Source organism: Ranitomeya imitator, chromosome 3 (assembly GCF_032444005.1).
Source record: "Ranitomeya imitator isolate aRanImi1 chromosome 3, aRanImi1.pri, whole genome shotgun sequence".
Taxonomy (NCBI): Eukaryota; Metazoa; Chordata; class Amphibia; order Anura; family Dendrobatidae; genus Ranitomeya; species Ranitomeya imitator.
Window position 1 is genome coordinate 657,224,258 of NC_091284.1, and position 27,272 is coordinate 657,251,529.

Sequence of the window (27,272 nt, forward strand, 5' to 3'; positions counted from 1 at the left end):
GGCCATCTGCAGATTTTTCTTCTTAGACTGGACAACCCCATTTGATTTTGAGTCAATTTAATAAAAGGAAAAGTAAGTCATACATTTTGCCATTGTATATAAAGACAAAATATATGTATATGAACACGACAACCCCTATGGGCAGCATGGTGGCTCCCTTGTTAACCCTTCCCTTGCTGTTGGTGTGTTCACCCCACATTTGCATCGGTTTGCTCACACTGCTCCAGTTTTTTCTCCCTGCTCCAAAGACTCCGGCAATTAGGATTTAGATTGTGAGCAATAATTGGTATAAGGGAAGATGTGTGTGATGCAAGTCTCTGTACAGCGCCGTGGAATATGTTGGCACTATACAAATAAACTACAGAAATACTACAGAACTACTATAAAACTACTATAAACTACAGAACTACTATAAAAATAAAGTAGATTATTCCTGGCGTACTGTTGAATAAACCACGTAATAGACCATACACTGCATATTACAGGACAGTCCCTGCTCCCACAATACCCTTATTTATTCCACGTTCCATACTCAATCACCCGACTGCAGGTTATTGCAGCCATACATGTGATCAAGGACCAATATTTGCCTATGCGTTCTGTAATAAAAATCCATAATGAACAAGATCAGAAAACAGCAATATTGTGGGTGCTAGAGTGGATAGTGACCCCCTCCTGTACTTAGGGTCTCAGGCCTCATAATGATGCAGGTTTCTGGCTAGAAATTCACAAAGTGTGACAACTATTCTTCACAGATCATCCATTAATGAAGACACATCATCGCTCCAGCAGACAGCTCACCTGGAAGAAATGTCGGCTACTTCATGTCACAGCACCCACGTAATGGCAGGCTCAGGCCCGCGTGTCTGGTCAGTCCATTAATCCATGGTTGAGTAACGTTCATTGTCATGAAGCTGTGAGCACTCAAACATTTCATTACACTCCATGATAAAACATGCATTAGGCTGATGGCAGAAATGGCCAACCCTAGATGAAAATATTTTAATACTCTGAAGATTCACGTTTAGGATTTGTTCACATGTCCATTAGATATTTGTTTTTTGGATCATAAAAACAAATAAAATATTGCAGTAAAGGAGATTTCAAATCATAGGCGTCATAAAAGGTCATTGGTTTGCCTCATCAGCTGAAACAAAACAATTAGCAAAAGGATGAGTTTTCATTTTATTTTTACCATTAATGTCTATGGGAAACAGATAATCCATTAGCACATGCTTCTGCATCTGTTTGTGAGGGATCCCAGACTGTTTGTAATGGATCCAGTATCAAACCATTGTAACAACTGGACATGTGAACATGTGAGCTTTTCATATTTACAGCATTTTTTTTTTACTTTTAACAAAAACATTTTCAATTTTGCTTTTTTCATATACCGTACTAAAGAACTCAATATAACCTGAGCCAGCAAATTCAAGATCTCTCAATTCACAACACTACCCATGCCCCCTCTAATTCTAGGCTGGTGGGATGCTTTTTTTTTTAATTTTTTTTTTATTATAGTAGGCATGTAGCCTTTGCCGAGCTAATATACTGTAGATGCAGCAGTTATGAAGGTAGTCACTGTCAGTAGGAAGACTCCAGCCATTTCTGTAATGTGGAAAATGAAGTGGATTAAAAAATAATGCTATAAAGCGATCACACAACGAAGGATCTGAAGAATGAACGTGTAGAAAATCATCTCCAATCGGTACCAATACCAGTATGACGTCTGATCTGCTGTAATCCAGATAGGAAATCCTCAGCTGATCGCAATGAAGAGAGAAAGCAGAAAACTTACTCGCAGGTCCAATATTTCGGGTTGAATAGTTATTCCAGCAGTTCTGGCCAGAAAACTCTTTGAGCCTATGGCCAAGTCTTAGTGGTTTTCTTTTGACTGCACGAAGACCAAATTCTTGAAAAAGAAAAATCTTATTTTTGGGACGGGACTAGATGCGTTAGATTATTTTCTCCAATTTATAGCATTTGAGATTTAATGAAGCTTTCTCGAGTTATCTAGAATCAAATAATCTGGCCCTTACTTCAAGAGCTGCGTACATGTATAGACTTAATATACAGGAGGCACAATAAGCGGTTATATATTCGGCTTCATGTACATCTATCAGACTCTTCTTCACCATCGGAAAAAGGCTTCGCGTCAAAAGAACGACCGCTTCATTTGTGCTGTGTAACCTATCACCGGGTCGAATTGGCCAATTTTTGCTCTTATTTTAATTTTAAATCCATGGTACTGATCCAGAGACACAACTTTTATTTAGTGTTAATTTGTATGGTTTTTGCCAAGGTGGATTTGTTCACAGGGTAATAATGCGAAGGGGCCTAAAAGGCAAGAGCCCAGAGAATCCTTGACCAAACACTAAAAATTAGCACCAAATAAAGAGACCCATATCTCAAACTATATGGAGGATTAAAAATTTATAAATAATGGAAAGTTCAAGGGAGCAATGATAATAAAATAATAGCAGACAGGGTCACAGGTTCTCATTAAGCTTATAGGGCCTTACAACACATTTATACATAATTGTAAAGTGCTGCGGAATATGTTGGCGCTATATAAATAAAAATTATTATTATTATACATATGGGAAATGGCTAAAAACGTATATGAGGCCATACCAACACCAGGTACACAACGGTTTACTCTGGAAAATAACAAAATGCTGAAAATAGCCAAGAAACGATGGCTTACGTCTGGTAACCACACCCTGAGCAGACAGAAAATAGAAGGCACGGGGGATATGGAAAAAGGCAGCCGGCCAAATATAGTAAATGATTCTCAAACTAAATCAGGTATGGAAAAAAATCCTCAGAAATGGCAGAAATCCATATAATATGGCTGTTGTAATAGGCTGTAACATCTCATGCCAACGCGCTCAAGCCCTTGAAGGATTTGTAAAACCACGCAACATTTTCCATGTAATCTTCGTGTGCCTGCAGGCTGTTTGCATGGGAAAGCCTTCATGGCCGGTGGAGGAGGAGGAGGGCTGTTACTAAGCAAAGCTGGGCCTCATAATAAATCTACTGGATCAGCCTGAACTCCCTGCATTCGGGAATATGCCAGCACAGCACATTTTCCAAGGAAAAGTCCTACTTGTGAACCTGAGCACAGAAAAACGAAAGATCTGAATGGACTTCTAAATGAAAAATAAATCTACCCCGTAGCCAACTCCCTCAGGACGGGCCGGCCTCATTTGTCTGGGCCCCTCTGCGTTGCCGAAGTACTCCGACTCTGCGTTACCAACAATGTATGCTTTATTGAAAGTTGACAAGTGCAACAGTTAAATACAATGACGTGTTACAACTGTTTAGAGAACATGCACGACATATGCATACTACCTTACAGCTCAAATATTCCATGTTAGCAGAAAGTGGTCAGTATCTGGAGTGATTAAACCAAAAAAACAAAACAAAAAAAAAAAAAAACTTCAGTGAACTGGATTTTACTTCAAAAGATACTCCAGCCAAGGCAAATTCAATAAAAGAATACACTAAACGTGGCATGAATCTGCCAGATTGTAATAAACTGACTCACCAGCTTTTGTTGAACCACAAGTCTCAGCATGCTCTGCCAAGCGACATTGGATAGAGCATGTGGTGAGACTTGTATTTCCAAAGCAGCTGAGGAGCCAGCGGTTGTCTACGTCGCCCCCTAAACAGTTGTGCGGGTGTGCTCTCGCCTTCCGTGCCAGGAGAACCTGCATCTACAGCTCCTCTAACATAAAGGGTAGCAGCTTTAAAAATAAAAAAAAAAAACCAGTTCAGCCAATGAAACCACTAAATTTCAATCTGTACAACCTAAGTAGTACTTACAAGTTTTTCCTATTTTACAGAGTACTTACACTACATACACAAATATACAGTAGGCAATTAAACTTCATTGAAATAATAATATTCCTAATTTCCAACAGCATCTTCTCATAATGGATCAGTGCATCCAATCCTATTAATACGAGCTATTGCAAATGAAGGGCTCAGCTGACCATCGGTAGATCACCAGGGAGTGCACTTCACGACACCTTTACCCACTAGGAATGTGCCTATGTGGCAGAAAAGCTTCCTCCTCGCTGCCGAGGAGCGAAGACCTTCAGTTACTTCCAGTCCTGTCCACTGCTTTCACACCCTCATGCCCAAACATACTTGCATTGTTTACAGCCGTGCACATTATGGGCAAAATACAATAAAATTATTTAAAAAAAAAAACAAAAACAACTTTTCTTTAAGGAATCACAGCTCGCATACAATGCAGTGTCCATGTATTTACAGTCGCTTGTAGTCCACAGACCAGTCCCAATGAAACACGCTTCAATAGGAGGTGGAGTGAGACGGTGCTTTAATACTGAAAACAGGATGATTGCAACCAAGCGGGTAGCCATAGCAGAGTGGGAGGCACGTATTTCTACTTGCTCCTTATAAATAAGTGGAGATAGAGGCACATCCAAGGGTGAAGAGATCTGGTGAATTCTGCAGTCACTGAAATTATTAGGACACTTCATAGCTATAAAAGAAGGCCGAGATTCTGGCCACCTCCTCAGTAAATGTCAAACTCCAAGCTCTTAAAGCACTCAAAACCATGTTACCATCAGATGGTATTATACACAGGGCTCTCCATAATAATAAGACCTGATGGTAACAAAACTCTTCAGCACTTGTCAGGATGGTGGAAATGGATGCTCGCTGAATAAGTCAACCTGACTCAAGCCCCATTTGTAAGGTATTGTGAAGAACTCTGCTATGCGGATGGGCCTGAGCTTTGTAAGGTGGGCTGTGCGGGTGCCGTGGTACTTGTTGCAGGCTGTGACGATGATGAAGATGAGGAAGAGGAGGAGGAGGGTGGAGAACCATTCTGAAGCTGAGCCTGGAACTGGGCAAGCTGCTCTGGGCTTGCCAGGGTCTTTAATAAGCTGTTTTCCTGTTCCAACTGAGAGTTCTTCTCATTCAGCTCCTTAATTTGCTCCTTGAGGACTTCAACTTCCTCCCTGACTGCATACATGAGGTGGCTTTTGACCAAGTCCTAGAACAGATGAGATTGATCGTTAGTTCATCCCAAGCAATCAGGCTGGATTTTATGCAATAGGGAAAGGGAAAACTATGAGTCAAAGAGAAGACTTGCGGATACTAAAGAAAAGCATCAGTCCTTTATACATTGCCCTCTTTTGGATCTATGTTGTGTCAAATCCTAAGGGAAAAACATCTGCCCGTGTGATACCAACCAATACTATACATGCAGTAGAACTAAGGTATGTGACAAACCGTCGGCTTTAACCAATTAAACCTGGAACTAATAAAGGTGGGTAGATCCCAGTGACATCCTCTAGGCTCAGGAATAAGGACAGCTATAAACATGTTAGCAAAACCGGACAACAATTTCATTAGTATGTGATGTTTGGCCCAACATTTATTTTGAAAAGAATTGAGCATGTAAATGTTCTCCACGGATACAAGTGGCCACCAGAGGAGTCTGACAGTAACAGATACTCCTCTAGCCATTCAGAACACAAATGTATGCTCAGCCAAACAGATCATACATGTGTATGCGAGTAGGGAGAGGTGTTGGCTGATTGTTTATGTAAGGGCTATCAAAGGTTTATGGACACTTTCAAAGGGAAACGGTCATCAGATTCTTGCTGCCTGAAAAAAGCACAACTGTAGTCAGGTATGTTTAGTCCTGCGTCTCGGAGAAAATATAGTTTGAAAAGCTGGGGAAAATTGTTACACGCGACCAGACTGGGGCGCCCCGGGCTGACATGTCTATCCCTATGAGTGTGTACAGTGTCAGACCTGTCAATCAACCACAACAGTGAGAGGGCAATCTGTCCGACGCTGCACCAGACTAGTCAGATCTCTCCCTATGGTCAGCTGATCGAGGAGAATCTGGCCGTGGATGCACCAGACTAGCCAGGTCTTTCCATATGATCAGCTGGTGGAGAGGAATCTGGCCAGAGGTGCACCAGACTAGTCAGGTCTCTCCCTGTGATCACCAACCAGCTATCTGAAACAGTCAGGTCTCTCCCTATGGTCAGCTGGTCGAGGGGAATCTGGCCGAGGGTGCACCAGACTAGTCAGGTCTCTCCCTATGGTCAGCTGGTGGAGGGGAATCTGGCCGAGGGTGCACCAGACTAATCTGGTCTCTCCCTATGGTCAGGTGGTCGAGGGGAATCTGGCCCAGTGTGCAGCAGACTAGTTTGGTCTCTCTCCGTGGTCAGCTGGTCGAGGGGAATCTGGCCAGAGGTGCAACAGACTAGTCAGGTCTCTCCCTATCTTCAGCTGGTGAGGGGAACCTGGCCGAGGGTAAACCACAGACTAGTCAGGTCTCTCCTTGTGGTCAGGTGGTCGAGGGGAATCTAGCCGAGGGTGCAGCAGACTAGTTAGGTCTCTCTCCATGGTCAGTTAGTCAAGGGGAAGCTGGCCAGAAGTGCACCAGACTAGTCAGGTCTCTCCTTGTGGTCAACTGGTCGAGGGGAATCTGGCTTGGGGTGCACCAAACTAGTCAGGTCTCTCCTTGTGGTCAGTTGATCGAGGGGATTCTGGCCGGGTGTGCAACAGACTAGTCCGGTATCTCCCTATGGTCAGGTGGTCGAGGGGAATTTGGCCGAGGGTGCACCAGACTAGTTGGGTCTCTCCCTATGGTCAGCCTGTCGAGGGGAATCTGGCCGAGGGTAAACCACAGACTAGTCAGGTCTCTCCTTGTGGTCAGTTGGGCGAGGGGATTCTGGTCGGGGGTGCACCAGACTAGTCAGGTCTCTCCCTATGGTCAGGTGGTCGAGGGGAATCTGGCCCAGTGTGCAGCAGACTAGTTTGGTCTCTCTCCGTGGTCAGCTGGTCGAGGGGAACCTGGCCGAGGGTAAACCACAGACTAGTCAGGTCTCTCCTTGTGGTCAGGTGGTCGAGGGGAATCTAGCCAAGGGTGCAGCAGACTAGTTAGGTCTCTCTCCATGGTCAGTTAGTCAAGGGGAATCTGGCCAGAGGTGCACCAGACTAGTCAGGTCTCTCCTTGTGGTCAACTGGTCGAGGGGATTCTGGCCGGGGGTGCAACAGACTAGTCCGGTATCTCCCTATGGTCAGGTGGTCCAGGGGAATTTGGCCGAGGGTGCACCAGACTAGTTGGGTCTCTCTCCATGGTCAGTTGGTCGAGGGGAATCTGGCCAGAGGTGCACCAGACTAGTCAGGCCTCTCCTTATCTTCAGCTGGTGAGGGGAATCTGGCCAAGGGTAAACCACAGACTAGTCAGGTCTCTCCTTGTGGTCAACTGGTCGAGGGGATTCTGGCCGGGGGTGCACCAGACTAGTCAGGTCTCTCCTTGTGGTCAACTGGTCGAGGGGATTCTGGCCGGGGGTGCACCAGACTAGTCAGGTCTCTCCTTGTGGTCAACTGGTCGAGGGGATTCTGGCCAAGGGTGCACCAGACTAGTCAGGTCTCTCCTAGTGGTCAGCTGGTCGAGGGGAATCTGGCCAGAGGTAAACCAGACTAGTCAGGTCTGTTCTTGTGGTCAGCTGGTCGAGGGGATTCTAGCTAGGGGTGCACCAGACTAGTTAGGTCTGTCCTTGTGGTCAGCTGGTCAAGGGGATTCTGGCCAGGGGTGCACCAGACTAGTCAGGTCTCTCCCTATGGTCAGCTGGTGGTGGGGAATCTGGCTGGGGGTGCACCAGACTAGTCAGGTCTCTCCCTGTGATCACCAACCAGCTATCTGAAACACACATACACAGCACAATGGCACAGCGAGCCTCTGACTCTTGCTGCCTGTGTTCCTACTAGCATGAATCTAGAGACAGGTTCACTAATAACCTCCATCAATGGATTACAGCCCATCATTACCCCGTGGTCCTGTCCATGGCACACTAGTTACATGGCTCCTAGGAGTAATGCATCTCGGGATCACTGAAGGTTGGAGGGCAATATAGTGAATATTAGGGAACGTGTCACATCCTGACACATCAGCTATATGTAATAGACCACCATAAACAGTAACCATAGTAACACAAGCAAGCTCTAACATATCCGATTCACCCGGACAGGTGGGAATATTCAGAGGAGCGGACCCCTCAATCCCAGGAGAACCACTGCTGTATGGATCAGGTGGACTATCAGCAGTGGAGATGTGGCCACTAAATGCTGTATCACTATACCCCTCCTCACATGTAAAGCGCTATGGAATAAATGGCGCTATAATAAATAATACAGGGGCGGACATGCCATTGTGTGAGGACTGCTGCCTCGGTCTGTGCCCGTACACCTGCGCTCTGCACTGCAGTGGGGGCAGCGGGACGTGTGGGGACAATAGCCGGAGAGCGCGGCCGCCGGACTACACCGGCTACAGCCGGTCTGAGCCGAGCAGGTTGCCGCATAGTGTTTTCTTCTCCGTCGGTGACGTCACGAGGAGCCCACCCCGCCCACTGCACTGACTGAGCGCCGGCCAATCAGCGGGCGAGCTATTTATAGCCGGGCGTTAAAGCTTCTCCTCTTGCCTAGTAACAGGGATGTGTAAGGAGCAGCGGCGGAGCCCCGGCAGCGCCGATAACAAAGGGGGGATATTCCTGCGCCCCGGCCCCGCTCCCCGTACTCACCATGGCTTGCTCTATCTTGTTGTCGATCGCTACCACACTGGCCCCGGAGGCGCTGTAATAAAGCAGAAGAGATGTCCGTTATTACACGAGCACACGGCAGCCGTGTACCGACAGCCCCGCCGCCACCACACACATCCCGGGGGGAGGCAGGTGCCGCCATTACCTGCTGTCTAGTGTCACCAAGGAGCTGTCTGTGCCCAGCAGGGAGGACAGGAAGGAGATGGAGAAGTGCCGCAGCTGGTACACCCCGAGGTCCATGGCGGCCGCCGCTCTACATCGCTAGCGGGACGCGGAGAGGGACATGGAGCGGCCGCGTGTGGTGCTGAGGCTGCTGCGGGAACAAATGTCCCAGCTCAGCGCTCCGGGCGCAGCTCAGCGCCGGCCTGGTTACATAACAGAGGAGCCGCGCGCTGATTGGCTGCCGCCCTGCTCAGCCCCGCCCACGCCTTCCCCGCCACCCTTCCCTATCCAGGAGAGCCGGCACCGGTGTGTGATGAGGGTGAGCAGTGAGTGATGGCGGTGAGTGATGCTGCAGACAGCTGCGGAGGTGATCATCGCCAGGGGAGCGGTACATACCCGTCACTGCACACGGGTCACTGCACACCGTCCACTGCCATCACCCGCGGCTGTCACTCTGGACAGCTCCAACGGCAGCGGGGTGTACGGCGCAGCACCGCCCTCTGGTGGACACAGGAGAGAACCGTCACAGGGTCTATGCCGCACATCCCGCTACACGGCCTGGATATCACCGGGGCTGCGGGCACAGGAGGCAGAACTGGGCCAGTGCTCTAATAACACGTACAGCCAGGACACAGCCCCGAGTGGGCATCCATCTGTGGGAAACACACGGTGACCAAGAGCAGAAACAACCCAGGTGTGATCACCAGCACCATCCTCCCCGTCCGGGCCCTGCGTGGTCACCCCGCACCACCCTCCCCGTCCGGGCCCTGCGTGGTCACCCCGCACCACCCTCCCCGTCCGGGCCCTGCGTGGTCACCCCGCACCACCCTCCCCGTCCGGGCCCTGCGTGGTCACCCCGCACCACCCTTCCCGTCCGGGCCCTGCGTGGTCACCCCGCACCACCCTCCCCATATAGGCCCCGCGTGGTCGCCGCACACCACCCTCCCCATATAGGCCCCGCGTGGTCGCCGCACACCACCCTCCCCATATAGGCCCCGCGTGATCACCCCGCACCACCCTCCCCATATAGTCGCCACGCACCACCCTCCCCATATAGACCCCGCATCACCCTCCCCATATAGGCCCCGCGTGGTCGCCACGCACCACCCTCCCCATATAGGCCCCGCGTGATCACCCCACACCACCCTCTCCATATAGGCCCCGCGTGGTCGCCGCACACCACCCTCCTCATATAGGCCCCGCGTGATCACCCCGCACCACCCTCCCCATATAGTCGCCACGCACCACCCTCCCCATATAGACCCCGCGTGGTCGCCACGCACCACCCTCCCCATATAGGCCCCGCGTGATCACCCCACACCACCCTCTCCATATAGGCCCCGCGTGGTCGCCGCGCACCACCCTCCCCATATAGGCCCCGCATGATCACCCCACATCACCCTCCCCATATAGGCCCCGCGTGGTCGCCACGCACCACCCTCCTCATATAGGCCCCGCATGATCACCCTCCCCATATAGGCCCCGCGTGGTCGCCACGCACCACCCTCATATAGGCCCCGCATGATCACCCCGCACCACCCTCCCCATATAGGCCCCGCGTGGTCGCTCCACACCACCCTCCCCATATAGGCCCCGCGTGGTCGCCCCGCACCACCCTCCCCGTCCAGGCCCCGCGTGGTCACCCCGCACCACCCTCCCCGTCCAGGCCCCGCGTGGTCACCCCGCACCATCCAGCAAGCATCTTTTACCTTTGACCTGTCACCAGCCCACAATTGGCCAATTATTTTATTCCTGCTGCTCCACAGTGTGACTTTATATCCACCATACGGAGCCAGAGATATTTTTTTAGCATTTAGTGACAATTTTTACGGTCCTCACAGGTTAATATTACAGAGCAGCCTGAAGCCACGCCCCCTTGTCAGAACATGCAAATTGCCACAAAATAAAGAGGGCCGTATCCAGGGCCGGACTGGCCATCTCGCAATTCTGTCAAGGGCCATCTTGTCTGCTACATTTTTAACAGAATTGGTGTTCATAATCTTAAATAATAATCTTTATTTTTATATAGCGCTAACATATTCCGCAGCGCTTTACAGGTTGCACACATTATCATCACTGTCCCCAATGGGGATCACAATCTAATTCCCTATCAGTATGTCTTTGGAATGTGGGAGGAAACCCGCGCAAACACGGAGAGAACATACAAACTCTCTACAGAGGTTGTCCAAGGTGGGATTAGAGCCCAGGACCTCAGCGCTGCAAGGCTGACCACTGAGCCACCGTGGTGTTCTCAAGACACCCATACTGTTAAGAGTCGAGACGGAGCACAAAGTCGCAGCCTCCGTCACTTACCCTAGCAGGCCATGGGTATTATTAGAAATATTGGTCTTGTAGTAAATCTTGCTTTCCTCCGTCCAGGGTAATATTAGTGATATATCCCATCTGGTGCTTGGGGATGGGGACAGCATGGGCCTGTGTGATATCAAATGCCAGGACTGAATTTTATCCTCAATCCGGACCTGGCCGTATCGCTGGCACTGTATGGCCAATTCAGAGAAAAACGCCCAGCACAATCAGTGGGAAGGCGGGAATAAAAGAAGGACATTTGTGACTGGTCTTAAAACAAGCCCACCCGTGTAATATTCTGTACACAGAGGGCAGCCAGCACCCCTACTGCAGGCACCAGACCTCCATGACGCCAGCACAGATTACACACTGCTGGATTTCCACTCGTCTTACAGATGGAAACGCTGGACCCCTCTCCGAGCCGCTCACCTTGTCCCTGCAGTCCTTCAAGGGGCGCTCAGCAGGTGGGCACCATCTTCTATCTACACTTTGGAGTCCAGTGGGCAGTCCTTTTTGGTACTTATACAGCAAAGGGAGTCACCAATGATTAGGACCGCCCACCGGACTCCTAGGTACATGAAGATCAAGGTCTTCCCCAAAGCTAATGAGTAAATTAAACTGCTTAGCTATCGCTGCCGGTCAGCAGTTCGGAGAACGGTCAGATGTTGTGTTTCCATAACTGCATCTGTGAGAGAAGCAGCCACGGAAACCAACGCTGCTCAGGAGAAACGCACACCTCTTACCCCAGTCAGCGAGAGGGTAGGGAGCAAGATGGCAAAAAGGGTGGCAGTACGGAGGAATCAGTAACCACTCTGGTAAATTCTAACCATGTGCATGGCTGGTCAAGGGTGTCTATTAAATGGGCATATGGATATCCACACATTTACTTACTATGCTTTCCTTATAACGGACCACTAATTCTGCAGCGCTTTACAGACATCATCACTGCCCCCGATAGGGCTCAATCTACATTCCCCATCAGTCTGTCTTTGGAGTGTGGGAAGGAACTGGGGAACCCGGAGGAGGAAACCCACACAAACATAGGGAGAACATACAAACTCCTTGCAGATGTTGTCCTTGGGGGACATTGGAACCTAAAGGGTATGTGTGAGACGCTAGACCGCTCTACAGCCCTCTAACTTCTAGGACCCCAGCTAAACGTAGGCTTTATACAAACAGATGGATAATGTGACATTAGAGGGGTTTTCCAGACATTGATAGCCAGATATCGCTGCGGCTGTGCCCAGTGCTACAGCCCAGTCCCAGTTACTTGAGCGGCAGGATCAGGCACAGCTGCTACAAAAATGTATCATACCGTGCTCCAACAAAGCCTTCAATCAGCTGGTCAGTCAGGTTAGCAGGAGTCGGACCCCACCGATCTGATGGTCACCATTCCTAAGGAAAGGCCATCAGAGTTCCCGAAAACAGACAGGAATAGCCACTGCTGAAGCCTAGAAAGTGTCTAATTACTAATAGCACACCACAATACTGCCTGGAGGAACCTTAGCCTTGCTGTCCGTCCCGGACCACCCCATAGAAAAGAATGTGGTTGTTGGGCAGAGTTTTCCCAGTCACCCAGCATTCTGCTTATGTCGCTGACCTGCTGATAGAGGAGAAGGGGCAGAGCCGCCAGCAGCCATCACTGCTCATCCCGGCTTCAGTGTAAGGCTATGTGCACACGTTGCGGATTAGGCTGAGGAATTTCTGGTGCAGATTCTGCCTTTTCTGGCAGAAAACGCACCTGCGGATTTGTCGTTTTTTTTGTGCGGATCCGCAGCGTTTTTTGTGCGTTTTTGCTGCGGTTTTCTTGCAGATTTGCTGCGGTTTTTACCCCTGCAGTTTTCTATAATGGAATGGGTACAAAAACGCTGCAGATTCACAAAAAAGTGACATGCTACTTCTTTTAAACCGCAGCGTTTCCGCCGCGGATTTTCCACAAAGTGTGCACAGCTTTTTTTCCTCATTGACTTACATTGTACTGTAAATCAATTGCGGATCTGCAGCGTTTCTGCAGAGAATCCGCAACGTGTGCACATAGCCTTAAGTGGTTTTTCTAAACATTTGCATTAAGAATACTGAAATGAACCGGACGCTGTATTGGGCAGTGGCGTGCTGCTGTGTAGGCCACGGTCATCACACTCCCAACTGGAAACGAGGATCTGCCCTCATTTATTACTGCGCATGAGCAGAGAAGAGCTATAACGAGGGGTCTAGTTAAAGCCCAGTCATTGGTGTCCGGAGTAGAGGGTCCTCATCCCTCGGGGATCCTTTTCAAAAGGAACCCGCATATTATTCCATGCTGTACTTTGTACTTAAATGTCATTTTTACAGATTATTAAGCTCCACTATGTAAGGCTACTTTCACACTAGCATCAGTACGGGGCCGTCGCCATGCGTCAGCCTAACGTACCGACGCAAACTGCGAAAAAAAAAAACAAAAACGAACAACGTGGGCAGCGGATGCAGTTTTACAATGCATCCGCTGCCCCATTGTAAGGTCAGCGGAGGAGGGGGCGGAGTTCCGGCCGCACATGCGCGGTCGGAAATGGCGGACTCGACGCATCAAAAAACGTTACATGGAACTTTTTTGTGCCGACGGTTTGCCAAAACACGACACATCCGTCGCACGATGGATGTGGCGTGTGGCGATACGTCGCAATGCATCACTAATGAAAGTCTATGGAGTAAAAACGCATCCTGCGGGCAACTTTGCAGGATGCGTTTTTACTCCAAAATGACGCATTGTGACGTACATCAAAAAACGCTAGTGTGAAAGTAGCCTAAGGCATTTACAGCACAGTCTATGGACGCAGATATTCCCATGTTGAATAAGGTCAGCATCTTCAAATCAGTCACTAAAAAAAAAAAAAAACAAAAACAAAAAAAAAAAAACAAACACTGGAGAAAAACCAAAAACATATGCTAGCCCAGTGTTCCCCAAATCCAGTCCTCAAGAGCCACCAACATGTCGTCTTTTCAGGATTTCCTTAGTGTGGCCGAGGTGATGGAATTGTTGCCTGTCTAGATCATGGAATTCTCAACTGGGCAATACTAAGGAAATCCTGAAAACATGACCCGTTGGTGGCTCTTGAGGACCGAACTTGGGGAACACTGTGCTAGACTAAGATTGTGCAGAGAATGCTGGCGGGCACTATAGAAATGCACTGTGTGCCCAAGGAGAGCAGCCCGCATTGCGCCCGCTCAAGGAGAGCGGCCAGCCCAAGGAGAGCAGCCCACCACTCGCTCACCAAAGAAGAGCGGCCAGCCCAAGGAGAGCGGCCAGTCCAAGGAGAGGGGCCCGCCCAAGGAGAGGGGCCTGCCCAAGGAGAGGGGCCTGCCCAAGGAGAGGGGCCTGCCCAAGGAGAGGGGCCCACCCCTGCACAATACGCTAGACTTGCTCACATTCCCACTAGCAGCGTAAACAGAGATTTGAGGAAACCATCAATATTTATTACTGTGTTGATGCAACATTTGCTCCATGCTGTGAGAATATATCCCCATTACTACATTAAAGCGGCAGATGCACAGCCGCTACATCGTTACATAGGTTGAAAAAAAGACCTAGGTTCATCAAGTTCACCACCAAATGTACATTTTGCCACTAATCTAGCTATAACCCGCAATGTTATGTGTATCAAGGAACTCAACCAGCCCTTTTTTTAAAAGCTGTTAGGGTATGTTCACACGTTCAGGATTTCCATCCTTTTTTTTTCCTGACTGTTTTTTAAAAAACTGCAGCTCTTGGCAGAAAACGCAGGTCCTTTTTTTGGTCCTTTTTTGGTCCGTTTTTGATGCGTTTTTTGATGCGTTTTTTTGATGCAGTTTTCTAGCCAGAGTCTGTGTGTTTTCTAGGAATTTTTTTAGGGTTAAAATGGCTGAAAATACCCTAACCCTACCCCTAACCCTACCCCTAACCCTAACCCTAACCCTAACCCTACCCCTAACCCTACCCCTAACCCTACCCCTACCCCTAACCCTACCCCTAACCCTACCCCTACCCCTATTCTAACCTTAGTGAAAAAAAAAAAAAAAAAATTCTTTATTTTTTTTATTGTCCCTACCTATGGGGGTGACAAAGGGGGGGGGGGGGGTGTCATTTACTATTTTTTTATTTTGATCACTGAGATAGGTTATATCTCAGTGATCAAAATGCACTTTGGAACGAATCTGCCGGCCGGCAGATTCGGCGGGCGCACTGCGCATGCGCCCGCCATTTTGCAAGATGGCGGCGCCCAGGGAGAAGACGGCCGGACGGACACCGGGACGCCGGGTGAGTATAAGGGGGGGAGATTAGGGCACGGGGGGGGGCATCAGAGCACTGGGGGGGGGCATCGGAGCACGGGGGGGCGGGATCGGAACACGGGGGGGGCAGCCACACTCCGCCCACGCACTTCCGCCCGCTCCCCGCACTTCCTGCTGCAGCGGTTCTGCACATCAAACCGCAGTAAAACCCGCAGATATATTTTTGATCTGCGGGTTTTACTGCGGTTTGGACCTCACAATGGAGGTCTATGGGTGCAGAACCGCTGCGGCTCCGGAAAAAGAATTGACATGCTCCTTCTTTTTTCCGGGAGCTATTCAGCGCGTCTTTTTTTTTTACAATTTCCGGACCATGTGCACAGTGTGTCCTGTTTTCCATAGGGTACAGTGTACTGTACCCTGCATGGAAAACAGCTGCGGAACCGCAGCGGCAAAACCGCCGCGGTTCCGCGGTAAAAAACGCACTGTGTGAACATGGCCTTATAGTGTCTGCCATTACTACCTCCTGTGGTCGGCATTCCACAGTCTGACTGCTCTAACTGTAAAGAACCCTTTCCTATTCAGCTGCTGGAATCTCCTTTCTTCCACCCGTAATGAGTGCCCCCTAGTCCTCAGTATGGTCTTTGGACGGAATAAGTCATGTACCAGTGTTTTGTACTGGCCGCACATATTTATACATGTTAATGAGAGCCCCTCTACATAGATTTTTTTTTTTATAGAGGTGCACTGTACAGCAGGTAAATATAATTCATGGCAGGTCTCCGTACGTCAGCCTGCACTTCATCCATTTCCAAAGAATGCATTATGGATGACCAGGATGGAAAACCCAAGAAGCTGAGCTGAAATGTAAAGAGTAACCAGCTATACCCAGTGTCATCTACTGAAAATAGCCTACGCTGCATGATATGATAGGAGCATATTCTTTCACATTATCCTGGCAGAAAAAACATCAAAATTTATACCAAATAATCCCCTGGGTCGTGGACAGATGTCCTGTGCACGGAAGTCCCCATAGGAAGTTAGGCAGAAGATGAACGGCTGGATTATCAGAACCCCCGAGTGTGCATGCTCGAGACGCTCCGCTCCCACAAAGTGCTGTCTGACCCACACCCAATCCTTAATAAGACCTAGCAGCTCTCTATACTTGTCATTTTAGTAAATACGGATATTCTTCATTAAATATAATTTAATAGTTAATAGCCCTCTGTGTCTGTACTGTTACATACTTAGGCAGTTAACTGGTTCATGCAGCTTTACATGAACACCTGAGCCTTACACTATGGCCGGTCCGAATAACTAAAGCAATTGTTACCATCCACCTCTCGTGTCTCCCCTTTTCCTCATAGATTGTAAGCTTGCGAGCAGGGCCCTCATTCCTCTTGGTATCTGTTTTGAACTGTATTTCTGTTATGCTGTAATGGCTATTGTCTGTACAAGTCCCCTCTATAATTTGTAAAGCGCTGCGGAATATGTTGGCGCTATATAAATAAAAACATTATTATTATTATATTAAATATACTTTTTTATTTTTTAAGATATGAACGTTTCTTCTGTTCCTCTGTTCTAACTATTAGACATTTATGAATACCGTAATTGGACAACTGGGTGTTATCAGGGGATGTGGCGCTACCCCTCATAAAATGTCCAATTAATACTGCCAGGATTTTCCCTCCTAATCCAACAGTAGCACATGATGTAGGGGTAGGGACTAGTGATGAGCGAGTGTACTCATTGCTCAGGTTTTCCCGAGCACACTCGGGTGACCTCCAAATATTTGTAAAGGTACCTTCACACTGACGAATTTCACAACGATATCGCTAGTGATCCGTGACGTTGCAGCGTCCTGGATAGCGATATCGTTTGGTTTTGACACGCAGCAGCGATCTGGATCCAGCTGTGACATCGCTGGTCGCTGCAGAAAGTCCAGAACTTTATTTCGTTGCTGGATCTCCCGCAGACATCACTGAATCGGCGTGTGTGACGCTGATCCAGCGATGTCTTCACTGGTAACCATGGTAAACATCGGGTTACTAAGCGCAGTGCCGCGCTTAGTAACCCGATGTTACCCTGGCTACCAGTGTAAATGTAAAAAAACACTTCATACTTACATTCCGGTGTCTGTCACGTCCCTTGGCGTTCTGCTCCCCTGCACTGTCAGCGCCGGCCGGAAAGCAGAGCACAGCGGTGACGTCACCGCTCTGCTTACGGCCAGCCGGCGCTCACAGTCAGTGCAGGAAAGCACAGCGATGGGGGACAGACACCGGAATGTAAGTATGTAGTGTTTGTTTTTTTTTATATTAGCACGGGTAACCAGGGTAAACATCGGGTTACTAAGCGCAGCCCTGCGCTTAGTAACCCGATGTTTACCCTGGTTACCAGGGGACTTCGCATAGTTGGTTGCTGGAGAGCTGTCTGTGTGACAGCTCTCCAGCGACCACACAGCGACGCTGCAGCGATCTGGATCGTTGTCTAGATCGCTGCAGCGTCGCTAAATGTGACGGTACCTTTAGTGTTTGGAGATTTAGTTTTCATCACCGCAGCTGAATGATTTACAGCTATTAGCCTGCTTGATTACATGTGGGGATTCCCTAGCAACCAGGCAACCCCCACATGTACTCAGCCTGGCTAATAGCTGTAAATCATTCAGCTGCCGCGATGAAAACTTAATCTCCGAGCACTAAAAAATACTCGGAGGTCACCCGAGCAACGAGTACACTCGCTCATCACTAGTAGGGACTCCAATTCCAGCGAAGTGCCACTTACTAGGCTGCTTGCTCCAGTTTTGATCAAATCACTGTTTTATCAGCAGGAGATTATAGCTAGAAAACAAGTACCCCTGCCGCCATGCAGTCCTCCATATTTGTCAGCTCTGTATAACCCTGCCGGCATCACTGATTGGCAGCTTTCTGCCTATGCATAATGTACACACAGCAGCCAATAAGGGGTGTGGGGGGGGGGGTTATACAGAGCTCAGCATTGAGACAAGGGCTAGATCTGCAGCAGATCCAGTGATTTTATCAAAACTGCAGCAAGCAGCCCAGTAAAGGATATATCGCTGGAACACATCATGCTGCTCTCAGATGAGTAGCAAAAACTTGGGTGACAGACTCACTAGGCTCTGTGCCCACATTCAGTTTTTCACACTGCATATTTTTACTGTATCAAAAACAAACCGCCTTACAGTTCCGGCAAGGTGGATGGGATTTATAGTAATCTCCTGCATACTTTTTTTTTTTTTTTTTTAACTCAACGTAAACTGACCTGCAGTGCGTGTGTCAAATCCGCAGCATGTTAATTTCTCATGAGTACACAAAGTTTAGGTGCAGATTTTTCCTAAAAACTTCATTAGATGAGGAAAATCCACAGGTAAAATACACACATGAGATATGTGCATTTCTACAGCGGAAATGCACTAGAAATGCTTGTAATCTGCACATGACTTTCTCCAAAGTTTGTCGAAGCCAAACACCAGGCACTATCAAAAACAAAGCAGCTTTATTTAAAAACGGACATAAAAGGAAAAAACAGCAGCATAAAAAAAAGGATTAAAAACTGACTAAAAAAAAAAAATGCAATGAAAAAACCTAATCAACATAAGTGCAGAAAATCTGCAACATCAAAACCTCCCCAAAAGCTCATTGTGGGAATGAGCTCTGGACCAATGGATCTTTTTTTCCCCAAAATCTATTACCACCCTCCAATGTGGTACCACCAGAACTCATCGGACACATGGGCCGGAGAATCGGGGACTTGCCGCATGCTTGGGTGGCTTCAGTTTTACACTGCAGGAATTAGCGGCAGCTGTAGGGGGTCTACAGTGTTGGCGATCATTGATAAATCTCATGAGAACTCCTACTTATGAGGCATTAAAAATCTCCAAACACCAATCCGTCCACATTGTACAAGAAATGTGCTGCGCTCACACTCCCGCCACAATACTTTCTATCAGATCTTCCGGCCTTGTGGGTTACAGCAAATGCACTGACTCAACCCTGACCGTGAAATGACTGACATGGCGCTGGACGTTAATGATTTGTAAGAAATGTTATGAATCTGTCATGTGTACTGCAGTTAATAAAAACACCCTCCAAAAACATATAAACTGTGCCAGATCTGGTTGTACCCGACAGGTCATCATATTGTTATGGCGTCTAGTTATGTCACTAGTCGTGTCAGTAGGGTCAGCACATCACGCTGTCTGTCCTGTGGGAGCGATTAATAAAAAGCAAGCAGTCTTCCCAGATAATCGGAAGCAGAGACCACAGGGAGGGGAAGACTTTAACCTTCACAGCCCCAGCAGAAAATCCCACAGTTAATCCTTTCCTACATCCTCATGTTATTGTACCAGGCGACGAGATGAAAGGCTTCCGGGGAACAATCACTCCCAGCAGTCCCTGAACACTAAGTCACCATTGTAGCCACTAGTTTGTATTGCTATGTCCAGCACACAATCTGGGGGAGCCTATGGGATCTGCGGAGTAGCGTCACCATTACTTGTATTTTCTGCATTTGGGTAAAAACATGGCAGAAAGAAAAAAAAATAAAAAATGAAACTCTACCTTTTTAGATGCTGCTCCAGCTCCAGGACAAGCACCTTCATGGTGACTGTGCAAGAACCTCTGCTATGGTGAATGGTCCATGGCATAGGGCGATGTGGTGGAAACCTTCTGACTAGCTGCCGGGTTAACCCTTCATGCAGTCTCATTTCACAAATCGTCCAGCGCTGCCGGGGCTCATCTCACTATTCTGCGATTTCTATGTAACGAGGGGGTTTAGGGGGAAAGGGGAGGATTTTCCTGCGCCAGGATACACAGATCTCTTGTATGTTTAGCGGAGATGTTGGCGCCTGGCTTGGCTTTGAGATCAAGAGAAGGAAACAAGGGCAGATGATGACAACACGAGCTGCGGATCACGTGACGGTGTTACATAAAGCATCAAGAGAGATTAAAATCTTTACGACTGGGAGATTTCACAGGAGCTCGCTTCTTTCCACAGTGGGCTAATCCGGTTATGAAATCGCCACAGCAGCCTGGTAACTAATTGGTGCAGATTTTCCCCTTTTCTAATCCACTTGCAGGGAGTCTTACTACACTTCAGCTCTGAATGTTAACCCCGATCCACCCCAGGTAGACATGAAGCGCTAAGGCTGGGGAGCTGCATTCAGCCAGCAGGTGCGACATGACTGAATACAGCAGGGCACTAATCCAGCCAGCACAGGGTTAAAGAAATCCACTCGAGTCACAAGTCATTATTGTAGGGGCAGAGAGCTGTCTGAAAGCATTACCATCACGATGAAGACAACCTGAAAACAAGCTTAAAATAAATAAAATACATATGCCACGTCTTCCTGATGGAATGCAGATATATGGAAAAGTGCAGGTGTGCAGAACCGGAGCACAGGGGAAGAGGGGTATGCCCACCTCAACACATCCAAGTCACAAGCCAGAAAGCATGCTTATAGATACGGGAGGACGGAACATGTAGCCATGGAATATAAAACATATATATCACGCTCGAGGCGCTCCGTAATGGCTAATGGTTGCCTGTCTATCGCTCTCCCAGGGGTACGGAGTGTGCAGGAGCATTAGGAAAATAGTCATGTTCCCTGGGCCGATACACACAGTTGTACACAGCGTATCCTAAAGTCACCTAGAAGGGCAGGAGGAACACATGGGGGATAAGCAGCGCATCCCTCATCCAGATGACCGGTTTTGTCCCTTTCATCTAATTGGGTGAAAAACCCGAAAAGAATTGACATGCTGCAGCAAGTCACAAGAAAAACACTGAAGGTTTAAATCTGCAAGGAGAAAATGAGCAGCATGTGCACAGATTTCAGAAATCTCATTCACTTTGCTGGTACTGTAAAAATACTGCATTTTTCGGCTGCAAAACAAACCTGCAAAGTGTGAACAAAGCCGTTACAGTAACAGCTCTGTGGTCATTCTTATCACACACTGCATACACAGATGGATGCTGGGGTTCTGAAACGTGCAAATGCTGCGGCCCAGTAGCACTGCCATCGAATCCGCAGCGGCTTTGTCCCCTGTGTACATCACCCTCGGCAAGCTTCCCAATGCTTGCGGCTACATACAGAATATTGGCTTTCTGAATATCTATCAGCTTATGCATACAAATTGTGGAGGAAAACCCAGACGTGTCAGTAATGGTCTCTACTTCACATGTATCCATTAGGTGTAGCTCTCACAAGTAAAACCCTGACCGCGCACAAACACCTTAGATGGCGGTCGGCTGAACACCTATCTGGCCAACAGCTCTAACAAACAAAAAGGATGGGGTGTTGTAATTCAACATGCCGATCTGTTATTGGCCGAATCATCTGTTAGGAGGGAGAACCCAATAAACATTAGATGGTCCGCCAATCCCCCGACACCACCTTTATAAAATGCTATATCTGAGGTACACATTTGGAGTATGCCCGGTCTGACGCATGGACAAATGCATAAACTGGGATACATGGTCAAAGGAAAGCCCAGCGTACACCGAAACAACGCTGGTCATACACTGGGTGTTGCAGGGCTACTGGACAGATCTATTGGGGAATTCTCCCAACATGTTGACTTTGGTCATTTTTGATAAAAGATGAGGTGATGAACTGAGCAGGGACGTGTAGAATACTACAAAACACTCAAGTTTACATTCACAGACATGACACCCGGGGTCTCCAATGTGTGTTCTGGTAAGAACACCTGCAGAGCTCAGGAGCTAAGGCCTCAACTCTAGAAGAAGACCCCAAACTTCTATATTACGCAGCACTGACTACAATGGGGTAAAATGCCAGCAATCAAATTCACATCATTGGAAAAACAACAAGATAACTCAGGAAAATGTAATGTGAGGTAACAGAACGTAGGCCATTGCTTAGTTATGTGTGAATTCTCCTTTTCAGATATTAAAACCAGTTCAATTACTAAACAAACTGGATTAGTCGGAGAGCAAAGCCCTGGAAATTCTGTGAAAAACGGCCCGCAGCTACAACCGAACCCAAGTGAAGAGCAGACATGGGTTTTCTTCTGCTGTCACATTGAGGAATTCAGCACCAGCGCAGGTCTGCACCCATTGTCCGTCCACCGCAGAGTCTAATGTGGAGCGACAGGTTGTGCACAGAAGCATCCACCATACTGGTAAATCAAGATCTTTCCAGCGCTGACAAGTTTCGGTGAAGAAACTGCTGCTTTCAGCTCACTGGGGTTCGGTATGAACACGTAGATTAGTAATTATTACCACAGGACTTTTCACATGACCGTCCAAGTCACGCACATTACTGGACCTTTTCCCTATGCGCAGGCAATACATCCACAGGGAAGGATTCACTGCTGGGCCCCCACCAATGTAAAGAACGCGAGCCCCAAAGCTCCGAATATAAAAGACCAACAAACGCATTAAGTGTGAAACCCCTTTGACTACATTGTGACCCGGCCAATTTTCAGTTTTTGCCCTCTCTGCAAGAACCAGACCCATTTTTTCTCTGCTGACACCAGGGCTCGCTGCCTTGCGGGACGAGCTGTAGATTTGAAAAATGGGAGTTTAATTCAATAGTGTAGCAGAATTGTAAAGAAAAATCCCCTTTCCCCAACAATTCAGACATTGGTTTTTGGATTATGTTTTCATGGTTTTGTTTTTTTGGGGTAAAATGACCTGTTATTTTTATTCTCAAAATGTCTACAAGTACAGGTTGCGTCGCTATCGCCATAACTTTTCCCACTGATGGAGCTGCATGGGGGCTTTTTTGTGTGTGGAGAGCTGGTTTCTGTTGGTACCATATTAACGTTCATATGACTTTTTGATCACTTTATTTCATCGTAAAAAAAAAAAAAAAAAAAAAAATTCCTGTCACCATAGCAATACCATTTTTATTCCTTTATTTTCAGAATAGATAAAAAAAGTAGCTATCCTTAGTATAGGCTACCAATATCTGACCAGTGGGGGTGCAGCACTCAACACCCCTGCCAATCATCTATTCCTGGCGCCAGCTGCAGAGTGGAAGTATACCAAAAAGGGAAAAATAGAATGGCACTAAGAAACAGTCTACAACTGGTGGAGTAGGTGGGCTCCGAGATAGCGACACTTTGCTGGGTGAAGAGTGGAAGTATATAGCTCCATCAACCACATAATGATTATGGTCGGGTACTGCACATCCACCCCTATAGGTTTGAATACGGGGCAGACGTGCAGCACCCCACAAAGGCATCTATATAGTTAATGGAGCTTAACAACTGAGCACCTCTTGCCACCATAGGCCCCAGAAAAAGCTACCGTAATTGGTGGGGTGCCAGGTGTCTCACCCCACCTATCAGATATTGATGACCTAAGCTAAGGATAGATAATATAAAAGTACCAGACGACCCCTGTGAGGCCCCCATACACAGTCAGCTGAATGCACAGACATCAGCCAGTTGCCTAGTGTGTATGGGGCCTCCTGTCTCTGGAATTTCAGTTCCTGGAATTTCCATTAGTTCAGTGTGGAGTTTGGTACTTGTTCTCTCAGAGCACAGGAGTGCTTGGCCGAGCCGAGCGAGAGAGCTCAGCCTAAGCATTCTTCATCTGAGAGGTAATGTATATGGGGAAAACCATAATGAAATATAAGGCGGAGCCTCAATAACTAGCAAAAACCAAAAGGCAAGACTCATAAAATATAACACTAAAATTAATTACAGAGGTGAATCAATATATGTACCGTATTTTCCGGCGTATAAGACAACTTTTTAACCCCTGAAAATCTTCTTAAAAGTCGGGGGTCGTCTTGTACGCCGGGTGCAGACCAATGTGTATATGGTGGGTGGGGGGTGGGGGGGGGGGGGGAGTGGTCCGGTGACTAAGAGGGGGTGTCTCACAGGAAAGTGTGAGTGGAGTATCTCCCTATTACCTCATTGCAGCTGCAGCGTGGGGTCTCTGTGCTGGGGAGCGGCGTCTCCTCTTCGTGCAGCGTCAGGGCTCTGCTGTGGGGCGGCATATCTTCGTGCAGAGTCTGGGATCCTCCGGCTCGGGACGAGATCTGAATCTGAGCATGCGCCGCCCCCAGCGGCCATTTTCCCGGAGGCCACCTCATCGCATCAATGGAGCGGCCGGTGTCTCCGGGCTTTGAGGAATTGGGAAATGCCGGAGGAGCCCCAACTCTGCACGAAGTTAAGCCGCCCCACAGCACAGAGCCCCAACGCTGCACGAAGAGGAGCCGCTGCCCCACAGCACAGCACCCACGCGGCACAAAGAGGAGCAGCCGCCGCCGCTCCTCAGCACAGAGACCCCACACTGCAGCTACAATGAGGTAATGGGGGATACTCCACTCACACTTTCCTGTGAGATGCCCCCTCTTCGTCATCGGGACCACTCCCTCCCCTTTCCCCCAAAAAAGGCACATTAGTCACCGGCCCAATAAGACAACACATGGCATATAAGAAGACCTCCGACTTTTGAAGATTTTATATTTTAACTGGAAAAGTTGGGGGGTCGTCTTATACACCCAGTCTTATATGCTGGAAAATACGGTACATTATTATTATTATTTATTAATAATAATAATAATAATACATAATAGTACATAAGAGCGAATAGTGGTTCAGCAGAATGCGAATTAGGGCACTGCATTGTCAGCATGCCAATAGTCCCCTGATGAACTCTGAAGACTCTGGGGGAAAACAGATTCACTCAACATAGGGCCTGAGTCTTTCCAAGATAAGTATTGCTTCATGCATTGCATTTTCCTGGTACATTTTGATAGACATTGGAAATGATTCCATGAATTTATAAGCCTTTATCGGTCTTTACAATTGAATTCGGGGATGTTTTTATTGGACATATGTACAGTGCCTTGCGAAAGTATTCGGCTCCCTGGAACTTTTCAACCTTTTTTTACATATCATGCTTCAAACAGATATCAAATGTACATTTTTGCTGAAGAATCAACAACAAGTGGAACACAATTGGGAAGTTGAACGAAATTTATTGGTTATTTTACATTTTTGTGGAAAATCAAAAACTGAAAAGTGGGGTGTGCAATATTATTCGGCCCCTTTACTTTCAGTGCAGCAAACTCGCACCAGAAGTTCATTGTGGATCTCTGAATCCAATGTTGTCCTAAATGCCTAATGATGATAAATATAATGCATCTGAACTAGAGCGGGTGCAGAGAAGAGCGACCAAGGTTATTAGAGGACTGGGGGGTCTGCAATACCAAGATAGGTTATTACACTTGGGGCTATTTAGTTTGGAAAAACGAAGGCTAAGGGGTGATCTTATTTTAAATGTATAAGTATATGAGGGAAGAGTACAAAGACCTTTCTGATGATCTTTTTAATCATAGACCTGAGCCAGGGACAAGGGGGCATCCTCTACGTCTGGAGGAAAGAAGGTTTAAGCATAATAACAGACGCGGATTCTTTACTGTAAGAGCAGTGAGACTATGGAACTCTCTGCCGTATGATGTTGTAATGAGTGAATACATAACAAAAACTTGGCACTCAAATAAGTTATGAAGTGGTAATTTGTTGATTTTTTTTTTATTGTACGTCCAGACACAGATTCAACAGATGCTGTTAAACGTTTTCGGTCCCAATGGACCTTCCTCAGAACAATTCCATTTTATCTGGTGTTGCCGAGTAAAACAAAGTAGGAGGTGAAAAAACACCTTACTGGAGTAATGCTGTGGGGCGGTACAATATGCTGGTGCGAGGGCTCCTAGGCAAACTTGGTTTGCTATGGAAGGCTGTGGCCCAAACTCGGTCAGAAGAGAAGCAGTGAGAGCGGCGGTACTCCGCCAGAGAGACAGATGCACTGACCTGTGCACTGACCTGTGCATCTGTCTCTCTGGCAGAGTACCGCCGCTCTCGCTGCTTCTCTTCTGACCGAGTTTGGGCCACAGCCTTCCATAGCAAACCAAGTTTGCCTAGGAGCCCTCGCACCAGCATATTGTACCGCCCCACAGAATTACTCCAGTAAGGTGTTTTTTCGCCTCCTACTTTGTTTTACTCGGCAAGTGCAACACCAGATAAAATGGAATTGTTCTGAGGAAGGTCCATTGGGACCGAAAACGTTTAACAGCATCTGTTGAATCTGTGTCTGAACGTACAATAAAAAAAAAAAAAAAAAAAAAAATCAACAAATTACCACATCATAACTTATTTGAGTGCCAAGTTTTTGTTATATATTGATTCGTGGGTTGGATACCCTACTTGAGCACCAACTTCTCACCTATTGACCGAGTGCCGTGTTTATGTACTATATGTTGTAATGAGTGATTCATTACTTAAATTTAAGAGGGGACTGGATGCCTTTCTTGAAAAGTATAATGTTACAGGGTATATACACTAGATTCCTTGATAGAGTGTTGATCCAGGGAACTAGTCTGATTTCCATATGTGGAGTCGGGAAGGAATTTTTTTCCCCAATGTGGAGCTTACTCTTTGCCACTTGTTTTTGCCTTTCTCTGGATCAACATGTTAGGGCATGTTAGGTTAGGCTATGGGTTAAACTAGATGGACTTATATAGTCTTCCTTCAATATTAATAACTATGTTACTATGCTACTATGTTATCTGTGTGTAATCAAGTCTCCGTATAAATGCACCTGCTCTGTGATAGTCTCAGGGTTCTGTTTGAAGCACAAAGAGCATCATGAAGACCAAAGTACACAACAGGCAGGTCCGTGATACTGTTGTGGAGAAGTTTAAAGCCAGATTTGGATATAAAATGATTTCCAAAACTTTAAACATCCCAAGGAGCACTGTGCAAGCAATCATATTGAAATGGAAGGAGTATCATACTACTGCAAATCTACCAAGACCCGGCCATCCCTCTAAACTTTCATCTCAAACAAGGAGAAGACTGATCAGAGATGCAGCCAAGAGGCCCATGATCTCTCTGGATGATCTGCAGAGATCTACAGCTGAGGTGAGACAGTCTGTCCATAAGATTGCCTTGCGCATGAGTGTAC

General features: G+C 47.5%; 1 protein-coding gene across 3 annotated transcripts in view; it reads right to left on the reverse strand.

Annotated features, from left to right (window-relative positions):
- Positions 1-3,252: 3,252 nt before the first annotated feature.
- The window catches only part of TSC22D1 (TSC22 domain family member 1), a 123,991-nt gene continuing 99,971 nt past the window's right edge, over positions 3,253-27,272 (reverse strand). The window contains exons 1-3 of one of the 3 annotated variants that reach the window (XM_069758255.1): positions 19,886-20,977; positions 8,580-8,631; positions 3,253-5,029 (exon numbers count right to left, since the gene is read on the reverse strand). In XM_069758255.1, coding sequence (XP_069614356.1) covers positions 4,748-5,029; positions 8,580-8,631; positions 19,886-20,031 — 480 coding nt within the window. In that variant the 5' untranslated portion in view covers positions 20,032-20,977 and the 3' untranslated portion in view covers positions 3,253-4,747. Of the gene's footprint in view, positions 5,030-8,579; positions 8,632-8,742; positions 9,211-19,885; positions 20,978-27,272 lie in introns of those variants that run through there. The other 2 variants (XM_069758254.1, XM_069758253.1) reach the window with 2 other exon arrangements.